Source organism: Phlebotomus papatasi, chromosome 1, assembly GCF_024763615.1.
Source record: "Phlebotomus papatasi isolate M1 chromosome 1, Ppap_2.1, whole genome shotgun sequence".
NCBI classification, from domain to species: Eukaryota; Metazoa; Arthropoda; class Insecta; order Diptera; family Psychodidae; genus Phlebotomus; species Phlebotomus papatasi.
Window position 1 is genome coordinate 77,091,182 of NC_077222.1, and position 12,864 is coordinate 77,104,045.

The following is a 12,864-nucleotide window of genomic DNA, read 5'->3' on the forward strand; positions in this document are numbered from 1 at the left end:
AAGGAATCAGGCATTCCCGCAAGAGGATTTCTAGATATGCATTAATTTTTTTCTTATACCGAATGAGATTGTCAGTCCCATGCCCCGTGGAATCAAGTGCAGTGAAGCTCATTGGATGCAGTATAATCCTTTAAGGACGATTGGAACACCGGTGTCCCATAAAGAAAATAATTTCTCCTGACTACCCAAAGTTATTTTTTGCTTATGTCTGTGTACATAATTGTAAAGTAGAAGGTTGAAGGAATCTAGAATGCAAGTCTCTATAGCTATTTGTTATGTAGTAAATATTTAAGCTCAAAAATGGCAAATTTTTAAATTCTCAAATTCATAATTGATCTTATTTATTTTTGAAAAATATTATTCATTGGTATTTTCAGAAAAATTACTTGAATTTTTAGGCTATTTTTGTCCCTATCATTCATAGAAGCACAAAATACACCGAATCAAACTCTGTTGGACTTTCCGAGGTTAGATGTAAGACTTATCATTGATTATGTTTCTCAGTTTAATTTTTATTGTTGATTTTCAGTCCGTAAAAAGTGTTTCGTTGTTAAAGGATTAAACGGATAAATACCTTTAACGCCAGAAATACGCAATTCGTTGAATAATGTCAGAATTAATTTATGAAATTGTAAGATAATTCAAATAAAATGTTGTAACGAAAAGAATTTTAAATTAAATTGATGTCGTTAGAATTTTGAGATTTAAAATTTAATTTCAACAAGTTATGAAACGGTGGTTCAAGTGATTATCGTGATTATAGATTCATTAGAAATATTTCTGTAGGTTCTATTTCCCAGGTATACCTTTGCCCTAAAAATCAGCTATAAGAATCAAATGTTTATGAATTCCCATTCTCAAACAATCCAAGATTGCCTATGCAGAATCCCTATTACCATAAGCTTTTCAGAGCCTTTTTATTCACACAAGGTTTCAATATAGATAAGCACACATAAACCAGATCAAAATTGAACTAATCAAATGTGGTACGTTGCCATCAAATCAGTTGACATTCCGCCGTGGTCAAGACAACAGGCAAAGCTATACGGAATATTTCACAATACAAAGTGCTATTCATTCGTACTGAATTAAAAAAGAAAATTGTGTGAAACATGGCAGAGACGGTACAGAGCAATGGATCAGTAGGGAGCGAAAACAAGGAACCTGCAAAGTTCAACAAGGATGAACTTACACCACCGAGTTTTCTCAATGAAGAATATTTTCTAAATGTTTTGAAACAAGTGGAAAATGATAAGGCTCTCACGGTAATAATTTATTATTTTTTGAAACTTGATTGGTTGCTGTTAAATAAAAGAGACAAATTTTACAATTTAGATAACAAAATTCGAAATGATTCCGGGAACAAAACCAGGAGATCACTTTGCCAGTATTATGTTCAAAGCTATTGTCTCCTATACCTCACGGGGGAAGACTGTGTCTTCAAGATCTTTGGTTGTAAAAACGATGCCCGTTGAAGAAGGAATGAAAAAGGAAATGTTCACTCAAATGCCTATATTTGATAGAGAGATTTACATGTATACAAAGGTTCTTCCTGAAATGAGTAGACTCATGGAATCTATAGGAGATTTTGAAGAACTTGCTCCTAGGTAATTAATCAATTTTATAGTCATTAAATGAAAATCACATAATTATTCGAATAAATTATTATTATTGAATCAATTTCAGGATGCTCTACCATAACACAGATCCTCTAGTTCTAATTTTTGAAGATATTAGTAAGTTTGGATATGAAATGAACAACGGTTTCCTGGATTTCGATAACACTGAAAAAGTCGTTAAGAAATTAGCTAAATTTCATGCACTCTCCTTTTACATGAATGATAATGTGAGTTAAAATTGTTATCCTCTGAAGTCAAACACTTTAAAACAAATTCCAAATTTCAGAAATATTCCTACAAGCTTGATCTCCCTAAGAACGAGGGTATAATGATTACAGAACAGACAATCGATAAGATGCAAATGCTCGCTGATGGATTGCATTTAATGAAAGAAGAAGTCGAAACATGGCCTGGATATGAGAAAATTGCAGAAAAGATTGAAGTAACTAGGCATACATTCTTAAGAAGACTCTTGAGCGTGTACAAACCTAATCCCGAACCCGGATTCAATGTGCTCTGTCACGCCGACTTTCACATCAAAAATATGATGTTTATCAAAAATGCCGAAGACATTGATAAGATATTCTTGCTCGATTTCCAAATGTGTTTCTGGGGATCACCTGCTGTTGATTTGCTGTACTCTCTCTACGCAGTTGGAAATGCTTCAGTACGAGCTCGTAAAGGAGAGATAATATCAACTTATCATGAAAACTTCACTGAATACCTTGAACGTTTGGGATGCCTAAGAAAAGGCCCTACTCTACTGGACTTGAATATTGAAATGCTGAAAATTGGTCTCTTGGAAGTTCTTTTGGGATTGTGCTTTTTGCCTTTCTTCTCCCTTGATTTTACAAAAGTCGACATTGATCAGATCATGGATCCTACCCCTGAGAATTTGGCCAATATGCAGAGGATGGTTTATAAAAATCCAGATATTGTTTCAATTTTGACAGAAGTTCTACCACACCTATTCTTAAAGGGACTTTTGGATTAGATTCATTTACTATTTATTCTGTAAACTATCAATTGTTTGTAAATAAATTGAGGAAAGTAGTTAGGGTAAAATTCAGGGAAAAACACAATATCTAATATATTTTCAAATGATTTAAGACATTTGGCTAAATTGTCACATATAGGAAAATTGTAAATAGTTTAATTCTATTGAAATAAATCACAAAACTCAAACTCTAGTCATTTCAATTGCTTTTAATCGGCAATCTCTGGAGATATTCATAAATCTATTAATATAAAATTAATATATTGCACTCTGAGGTGTGAGATTCATTAAAAGTCTTTCCAATTAGCATAAAGGAATTTATGTAAATATATTTGAAGATTGGATATTTTCATATGTAAATAAAATTCGAGATTATTTTATTTGTACCAAGCAAATTCATCATGCTATACTGAATTTCATAATAGGTCTTCTGTGTATGCATGATAAGATTTAGCGACTAATGTTCTTATCATCAAATTGAACACTATTTATGTAGCACGTAACAAAAAAATATATACCATTATCACAATCTGGCGAAAATTCCAATAGGCATTTAAGAACATTTCACAACAAACCGGACTGCTTACTAAGTAAAAATTACGAAAGAATCTTTTAGAAATTACAATATACTTGTTGAAAAAAATCTCTCGTGTCGTCATTAAAATAAAGAGTATTAGTAATTTTCATGGTCATACAATATATCTATGAGCGAATCTCATACCAGCCTATAGCAGTGCAAAAGAGCTTTTTTCTATCAAAGTCTGACAGCAAAACAGTAAAGTATTAAAAAAAAAACTTTCCGGGTACATAATCAACCAATGGAATTAACAGAAGTTTTTTTTTACATCAGTTTAGATTCATAGGTATACCCGAAACGACTCTCATGAATCACCAGTTTCTGTTCGATCGTCGCTGAGTGAAATTGTGTTGTGCTAATTTTGTGAAGCTTCTGCAATGGCTGATACCGATCCTAATGTTTTACCAGCTGATAATCAATCCCTTCCCAATGGAGATGCCAAAGAGGACAAAAATGTGATTTTCAAAGTGGCCACTGAACCACCAGAATGGCTCAATAGGGAATATTTGGAAAAAGCTTTCCGTGAATATGAGAACGATCAGAGCCTACAAGTAAGTTTTCAATCGCCTTTTTTGGCCTTCACCTGCTCAAATTTTTGTTATCGCACCTTATCACACCGCTATTATGAATCACATGTTATTATTGATTAATGCCCTAGCAAAAAATATCATAGTGACATGCCACGAGAGTTCATTATCAAAATTGTAACATGAAAAGTGTATCAATATTATGCAATAACATTTTATTGCTTTATAGATCTTTGAGTGTGAGATCATTCCTGCCGCAAAACCAGGTGATAACTTTGCAAGTGTCGTGTTTAGGGCCAATGTTAAGTATACATGCAAGGCAAAGACCGAATCCCTCTCGATTATTATGAAAGTTAAGCCTTTCATCGAGGGAGTATGGAAGGATATGCTACAGGATATGCCTCTATTTAAAACTGAAGTTGAGATGTACACGAAAGTCCTCCCTGAAATGCAGAGACTCCTCACACAACTAGGAGAAAAGGAACCAATTTGCCCCAATCTAATCTACCACAGTACCAATCCAGACATTATTATTCTTGAAGACATTGCACCACAGGGATTCGTAATGCGTCATCAACAGTTGAACTTAGAAAATACTCAAAAAGTCATCCAAAAGCTCGCTCAATTCCATGCTCTGTCTTACTACTTGTACCACGAAGAGAATAAGGATCTGGATGAAATGAAGGACGGTCTTGTAACAACAGGAAGTATTAACAATTTCAAGTTTTTCCTTGATGCATTCACAAATGCCGTAAAATGCGTTAAAGAATGGAAGGGATTTAATGAAATTGGAGAGAAGCTGGAAAAACTCGTACCACTTTTCATGAAAAAACTTAGAGATGTTTACATTCCTAACAAACCCAACGAAGGCTTCAATGTTCTCAATCATGGGGATTTCCATATTAAGAATTTACTTTTTATCAATGATGACAACGACAACATTGAGAAAGTTACCTTTGTAAGTTAAAAAAAAATACATTTTAAAAAATTCTCAAGAAATATCCTAATACTAAAACTTTATCTCTTTAAGATTGACTATCAGATTGCAGTATGGGCTAGTCCAGCAATAGACATCAATTACGTTATGTATTGCCATGCATCTGAGGAAGCAAGGGACAATCACAGAGAAGAACTCATTAGATCGTATCATACAAAATTCTGTTCAGTTCTTGAACAACTGGGATGTCTAAAGAGACCACCAAGTCTTCTTGAATTGAACATTGAGATGCTCAAACACGGTTTTCTCGGTAAGTCAATTCTACCAAAATCTAATTTACCTATACCAACCAAATATCCTTTATAAAATCTTTTTCAGAGATTATTCTCTCCATTCAATTCATGGCAATGTTTTATGTTAATGTCGAAGAAATGATCAAGTCAGGAGTCGATATGAATGATATGGATTCTCTGTTTAAACAACTTTACATGGAATCAAATATGAGGCCAGTTCTCGAGAAGCTTTTCATCAGATTCCTGCACAATGGATATTTAGAAGTGTAATTTGAAACAAGACCACCTTATGTAGAATCAACATATTATTCAAATAAATCTTATTTTAATTCAACCAAAAAAGAAAAAGTGAATGAACCTTCTCGTAAAACAGTCAAAATAAATAGTATAACATTTCGTAACATCGCAACATCATCTCCCATAGTATTCATTTAATAACACTGAATGAAAAATATAGCACGAGAATAAATAAAAAGCATCCGTCAACATACCAACTTGCCTAATTTCATGGTCAAAATTATCATCATTCACATCCACAGTCCCACAGTCAGTGGGGCAAATCTCGCGTTTTGATGTGATCACTGTGATCATCTTCTCAACTGAGAAACAACAACGACTAACTCATTCTTGTACATAAGTTTCTCGCAAATACTTCATATTTAAACCAAAAATTGCTATTGTATTCGTGGCGCTTATTCTATAGTGTCAGAGTTTTTGTGTGCGAAAGAGCGATATAATTAGATGGGATTCATTATTATAAACTCACAGCTTCTGTGACCCGAGATGAAATCAACCTGAATTAATCGGGCCTAAACTTTATACTATCCCGTTTTATTACTTCTATAGATCGAGCATATAAAATGTGCTTAGAAATTTGTTTTTGTGGCCGTATGTCAGTTATGTCTATTTTTCCGTAATACAAAATGAAGTAGAAAACAAAAAGAAATATCGGTTTTCAGTGAAAGTTAAATATCGGATGAACAATAGGTTAGTATTGCCGGGTTTATTCCACCTTCAACTATTCAAGATTCCACACAAGAATTAAATTCTGAGAATTTTAGCAAGAACTTGAGCCATTTTAAAATTCTTTTTGAACCCTTATAGCTCGGGTCAGGTGGGTCGGAATGCTCATAGGCTCAGCTAGAATATACTAATAAAACTTGAGACCGATCCATGCTTTAAGGGCTGAGTTATTAAGAAACAAAATTAGGGGTTGTTCCAAAATGGCGAAAGGGGAGCTGGGTGAATAGATCTGATATCACCATCTGATGTCATCCATCCGATATTTAACCTCTACCGAAAACCACTTGTTGATACCTCTCTTCGTTCTCTCACTAGAAGCGTTTGGATTCCGTAAAAACTGCAGGCTGGACAGCCAGAAAAATGATTTTTAGATGGTATCATATTCATGGCCTATAAGCGTCAAAACGTGTTTATATTGTAAAGGTTATCGGTTAATTATTATATTTCCATTACTAATTGTCAATTCTGCTAATTGCTAATTGTGTGTATAGGTATCTGGGGCAGTAGAAAACATGGGTTAGTTGTAATCACTAATTTTTATATGTACAATACTTGAACTTATTTAGACTATTTTTTCATTCGATAAGGATTCTATAATATCTATGAATTCATAAGGGTTTCATCCTTTAAAGTCTAATATCTAACTAAAAATATCGAAGTGTTTACAACTACCCCATGTTGACTATTGCATTAGTTTCCTCTACATCAGTAGCAATTACAAATTAGATATTTGTATGCAGTTCTTTTAATATCGTAATTATGAACTGTGTTGTATCAACAATATAAGCGCTATCGATGAACTTTTTTAATTTTCTAAATCTTTTTTTTTTCAAACTACAATAGAGTTCCTCGAATGAACAATATTTTCAAAAACGTAACGGAAGTCATGTTAAATGCACTTCCTCTATTTGTTGCTAATTAAATAGAACTTGCTGATGAAGTTAATATAATGCGATAATAATTAAGAAACAAATTTTACATTCTGAATTTAAACGCGTCGTTCATATTTGAGGAACTCTACTGTATTTCAAACAGACATTAATAAGAACCAGTGAAACTCAAAGAAGCTTGAGCTGAAATTCTCTATAGGCATCATCGGAGGGCTTCCGAGAGAAAATTCGATTGTGAACTACATTTTAGGGACATATAATCGCGTCTAACGAGTTTTATGCATTCCTACCGTCTAAGTCAATATACTCGGAGCTATTTGTTACTAACAAAATTCAGCTTACAAATAAATTTTCACGCATTGATTTTAATATTCCGAATTGTAAGTCACTGTGAGGTTGCCTGTGAAGAATCTAAGCTATTACAATCTTATCTAAGCTTATCACTGGTTTTTTGCTCTACAACTCAAACATACAAGAACAGTATGGCGCTCTCGAAGGTAAAAGTCATCAACGACCGGTAAATTCTTAATCAGTGTTATTTTGTACATCAAAGAGTGTGTTTAAAAGACAAAAATTTCAAATTCTGCCCATAAACTTGAGCATTTAACAAAATGAGTGAGGAAACTATACCACAACCAGCGGATACTCAACCACCAATTGTAGTAAATGGAGAGGCAAAGAAGAATGATCTTTTTAATGTCGTTCAAGAACCACCGACTTGGCTCAACCAGGAGTTCCTAGAAAAATGTCTGAGGGACTACGAAAGTGATAAGACACTATTGGTAATTCGAATATTTGCTTTTTTGTGTGTTAAGAAGATATGAAATTTTGTTTTTTTTTATTTTAATTTTTCGGGAATTTCGAAATTTATTTTATTGTCCTTTTTGTTTTGTTTTAATTTGACTTATTATTTTATATATAATTTTTTTACTGACTTGTCCCAAGTAGAAATTATATGAAGCAGGTTAAGTATCAATTTTGGTGAAGTAAATCTACGAACATTCACTTTTAGAATATTATTAATAATTCTCTCAATTCAAAAATCAAATGGTCTTAAATAATTTAGTTCTTTGTAGATTTTGAAAAATTTCTGCCAAATATCCTACGAGTATTTAAAATTTTGAAAAAAAATCAGTAGGGTATAAGATTATTTTCGTACTAATCGACAACGAACCAACATAATGTTGAGATGATTCTGACATTGTTCGTTGAAATTCATTATGCAAATCTTTTCAAATAAAAAAATATACATACAAGAGCGCTCATACATAGCTGTCAGTCAGTCACATAATTGTACTATGAATCACATGATATTAAATATTGATTAGATACCATTTAAGCTCATATGACTTCTTCAGAAGTATTTCGAAGATAAGTTCAAAATTGCAACTAAAAAGCTAAAATAATGAGGTGGTCAAATGCTCCAGATTTACGGCAATATGGGGAAGTGGAGCACCTTTTCGCCTATTTTTAAATAAAATTGAGCCTTATCGTGATATAATTCAGGTGCACAAACAGATTGAGTAGCTAAATTACATTATGATATGGCTCAGTTCCATTGAAACATAGAAGAAAAATCCCAATTTCAAAGGTGCCCCACATTCAAAGGTGCCCAACTTCCTCCTACTTGGATTTGTGACTACCTAATGCTATGCCCTGAAAATCTGATTCGCTTGATGGGCAGAAAAAATGGTTCTGAGGACCAAATCTCAGAGAATAGTTGTTATTCGAGTTTAATTATTTCACAAATCTTCGATTGCACCTTTTTTGCAAGAATCTTTGATAAAATTAATCAATTGACTGCTTCATTCTTCCATCCAAGATCGATTTAAAATTTAATAGGGTTTATAAAACATTTCTTGTCATTTCATACTTCTATCGTTCTACGTATTATTGGAGTATGTTCCCCATCGTTTTTTATACTCTAACCTTAAAAAAACTATTAGAAGAAATACAAAATAGAAAATTCTATATTTTTTATAAGGTTAATGAGTGCAGTATTGTTCCGGCAACAAAACCTGGTGACAACTTTGCAAGTATTGTCTTCAGAGCTATTCTAACCATAACATCTAAAACACGTCCTGCTCCTGGTGAAAAGCTTAGTTTCATCATCAAAGTGAAACCCTTCCAAGAAGGCCTTAAGAAGGAAATGATGGGAGATATACCACTTTTTGAGACTGAGATAGAAATGTACACCAAAGTATTACCCGAAATGCAGAGACTTCTATCTCAAACTGGAGATAGTGACGTAATTGCACCAAATATCATTCATTCTGGCTTCAATCCCGATTACGTTATTTTTGAAGATATTTCTAAATATGGCTACATAGCCAAGCATGATGCGCTAGATTACAACAATACTTTAAAAGTGATAACGAAATTGGCTAAAATCCATGCGCTATCTTACTACATTCAGAATGAGTCCATATTGGATTTGAGCGGTTTTAATGAAGGATTCCTCAATAGCGCAATAGTGAACAAGATTGATTTTATTCCACAAAGTTTCAATAGCTTTATCGAAGGTATAAAGACTTACGGCAAATATGATGTAATTGTTGAAAAACTCACTGCCTTACAGCCCGTCTTTTTGAAAACAATGAGTAAAGTGTATAAAGCTAATCCTACTGGATTTGGATTTAATGTCCTAAATCATGGAGACTTTCACATCAGGAACCTTCTTTTTACTTTCAATGGTGATGATATAGATCATGTGTCCTTTGTAAGTTACCCCTAAACATAATATAAATCACGTCACTAAAAAAAATAATCTGATTAATTCTTTATTTTCAGATTGATTTCCAGATTAGCTTCTGGGGAACACCCGCTATTGACTTGTACTACCTTTTCTACGCAATTGCTTCGAATGAAGCTCGAGAAAGGCAGCATGATCTTCTAAGGGTCTATCATGATAAATTCTGTTCCCTTCTTTCGGATCTAGGCTACCTCAAAAAGCCACCAAGTCTCCTCGATCTACACATTGAACTTCTTCGACACGGAATATTAGAAGTTTTCATGGCGTCATGTTTTCTTCCAATATTCTTCATTAATTTTGCCGAGTTTGCAGAAGAAATGAAAGATCTCAATGTGGATGAATGGGAAGCTATGCGACAGTTCCAGAAAAAAATCTACCAAGAAGAAAACTTCAAAAACATAATAGAAAAATTGCTTTTTAAGTTTTTGCACACAGGTTTGTTAGATATGTAAGAAAATGGGGAATTTTTGAAATGCTCAAAATTACAAAAAACGATATTTTTGAGTAAGTTGAATGCAAAAATAAGGGTTGTGGAATGGGTTAAAAGAAATAGAAAAATCTTATATCCATTGCTCTTTTTCATAATTTGAGCAATAGATTTTAAAGAAAATATAAGTAATAAATAAATAAAATACATTATAGTGTTTCACTTCGACTTTACAAATATTACTAACAGTATTGGACTGGTGGAAAAGTTATAGTTTTTTTGCCCATGGCTCAATAGTCATATTGTATGTTACTTAAAGTACCCAAATACGGGCTTCAGACCTAAGGCTTAGCCATCTGGGTTAACTCCTCTAATTTCTTATCAGGCACGATGGTTTAGGAAATTTTTGTTTAGAATTGAATATTAAGAGCAAATGATCCATTAGATTTTGAAAAATCAATAAAATTGCTTGTTAATTAGATTTTTGAGACCTTCGGGAACTGGGCTAAACCTTAAGTTTGAAGCCGGCAAGAGTACCAAGACTTACTATTAGCATTTCTCCTTTTATTATAAAAATTATTTAAATTAGAAATTTTGAAATAATGTAGGGCACAGTGGCTTTTGCAAAAACGGAACTTTTGACATTTCCCTTTGCAAGTATTAAGGAATTTCATTTAGCAACTAAATATTAAACTTTAATTATTGTATTTACAGTCAAAACAGTGATAGATTACTGGGTCTTGATATAACACCTCCACTGATAGAGGCTGGTATCATTATTACGACTTTCTAACTCTCTCTCCTCCCCCTTCCTGCTCACTACCTTCCTCTCTAACCAGTACAAAATTATATGTCTTTATGATTATTTCAAAACTTATTTAAGAGAAATTTCGTCCCAGTTCCTTTATTTCCGCACATGATCCTATATAACTTCCTTTTAAAGATTTTGTAAAATCTAATTTGAAACAGCTTAAACAACTCGTAGCACGACCAGTTTTGAATCGGCTATTCTAATATTTTCGATAAAAATGTCTTTTTTCTAGAAACTAAATGTGTTCTTTTTTAACTCAAAAAGTTTTTAAAGGGAGCCATATAATCTAACCACCTGTAAATTTTATGCGATTTTTTGAGCAAAAAAAGTCTTTTATTATTGTTTATTACATTAACGGAAATAATAAAATTTCATCCAAAAATTTTATTTCTATAAGTAAAACTAAAATCATCACTTCTTGTTAGGCTAGAATCTTTCAGAGACAATAAAAGTGTTTTAATGAAATAAAATCTGCTCCAGGCAGTGTTGAAAGTACAAAATTTAAAAAAAAATTAGGGTGATTAGGAAGTAGAACGAAAACTTTTTTTTAACTTTATGATCCGGAAGAAAATTTTAGGGCATAATAAAACCAATCAACCTACATTAAACATAAATTTCTAAAAATCTTGCTTTCTTGACCCAGTCATAAATATGTTACAATATAAACAAGAGATGACAAAGCATCTAAGTATTCAAACTCACAAGAAAGTGCTCTTGGTGTAATATTTTTTTCGTATAGCTTTTGAATACATATTTGTACCCGTTAAATACCAAATAAATTGATTCATACATTAAAAATATCATTTAGAAATAAAAAAAACTGCCTAAGAAAAGTACATTGTAGAATATTTTAGCATTTTAGCACCAAAAAACATGGTTTTCTAGGTAAAGAAGGAGTTTATATGGATACTTTTTCTTGGTTTTGATTTGTTTTTGGTTGAATAAGAAAATGAGTAGTAAAGATTTCTTGTTTTGAGGTTTTTTTATTACAATAGTCACATATGAAGAAAAATAATTGAAGTTTGGTAAAAAAAAAGTTATAGTATGCAATTAATTAGGAGCACTATATAAAAGATCTAATCCGGGAAGATTTTACTTAACTGTAGTGTTAACTTCGTATCAGTCAAGTGATAGAACAATCCTGCATATTAATTAAAATGAGTGAAAAGAAAGATTACCGTCCCAGTTGGTTAAACGAGGAATACATTGGAAAGATTTTCAGTGACTACGTGAATAAAGGAAGAGATCAAGTACAACCTATTGACTGGGATTGTGAAATTGAGTACTTTGACAAGAAGCTTGAAAATTTATCAACTAATTTGTTTAAAATAAAAGTGATAAATAGAAAAAATCCAAAAGAAGTGTATAATGTAATTGCTAAGACATTATCTCAACAAGTATCTAATCATTTTGAAGTACATCTCAAACTGCAGACGATTTTATTTGAGAGAGAAGGGATACTCTATGAAAACTATCTTAGTGAGATATCAAAAATTCTCAACCAAATTGATGGAAATACAATGATCATCCCTAAACTCTATCATTTTAGTGTTGATCCATTGTTAATAATAATTGAAGATATGAGTTTTAGTGGTTTTATAAAATACATAGAACCCTATTCCCTTGAAGACTGCACAAAAATATTCAGAAATTTAGGCAAATTCCACGCAGTCTCATACTACTTACATCACGAATTCAAATGGGATTTTTCAAAGTGCAAAAACTTTTTGGGACAAGCTTTTGTAGATGATGCTAAAATAATGACAATGGCTTATCAAGATTTTCAAGAAGTTGTTGCAACATGGGATAAATGTTCAGAATTTGCCGAAAAACTTAAGAAATTTGAACCCCATTATCCTGAATCGCTCGAAAAAGTCGGTAAGGAAAACCCTCCAGGAGGCATTAACGTTCTATCCCATGGAGACTTCCACAAGCATAATTTCCTAATGAGGAACGACCTTATGGATTGCGTCTTTGTAAGATCTTTTTCATTCTATTATTCTATTTAATT

General features: G+C 32.5%; 3 protein-coding genes across 3 annotated transcripts in view; 2 read left to right on the forward strand and 1 right to left on the reverse strand.

Moving 5' to 3' along the window:
* LOC129804095 (protein PET100 homolog, mitochondrial) overlaps nt 1–12,864 on the reverse strand; it is a 225,944-nt gene that overhangs the window by 134,155 nt on the left and 78,925 nt on the right. The gene's annotated exons all lie outside the window — the stretch shown is intronic.
* LOC129803959 (uncharacterized) lies at nt 986–2,813 on the forward strand. The gene is made up of 4 exons (XM_055850862.1): nt 986–1,265; nt 1,336–1,607; nt 1,687–1,846; nt 1,906–2,813. The coding sequence occupies exons 1-4, from the start codon at nt 1,113–1,115 to the stop codon at nt 2,611–2,613; spliced, it is 1,293 nt and encodes a 430-aa protein (XP_055706837.1). The 5' UTR covers nt 986–1,112; the 3' UTR covers nt 2,614–2,813.
* On the forward strand, nt 3,467–10,082 carry LOC129806079 (uncharacterized). Its single transcript, XM_055854453.1, has 7 exons — nt 3,467–3,744; nt 3,950–4,678; nt 4,751–4,967; nt 5,036–5,216; nt 7,480–7,645; nt 8,848–9,582; nt 9,654–10,082. Exons 1-7 carry the CDS (start codon nt 3,571–3,573, stop codon nt 10,065–10,067), a joined length of 2,616 nt encoding a protein of 871 aa, XP_055710428.1. The 5' UTR covers nt 3,467–3,570; the 3' UTR covers nt 10,068–10,082.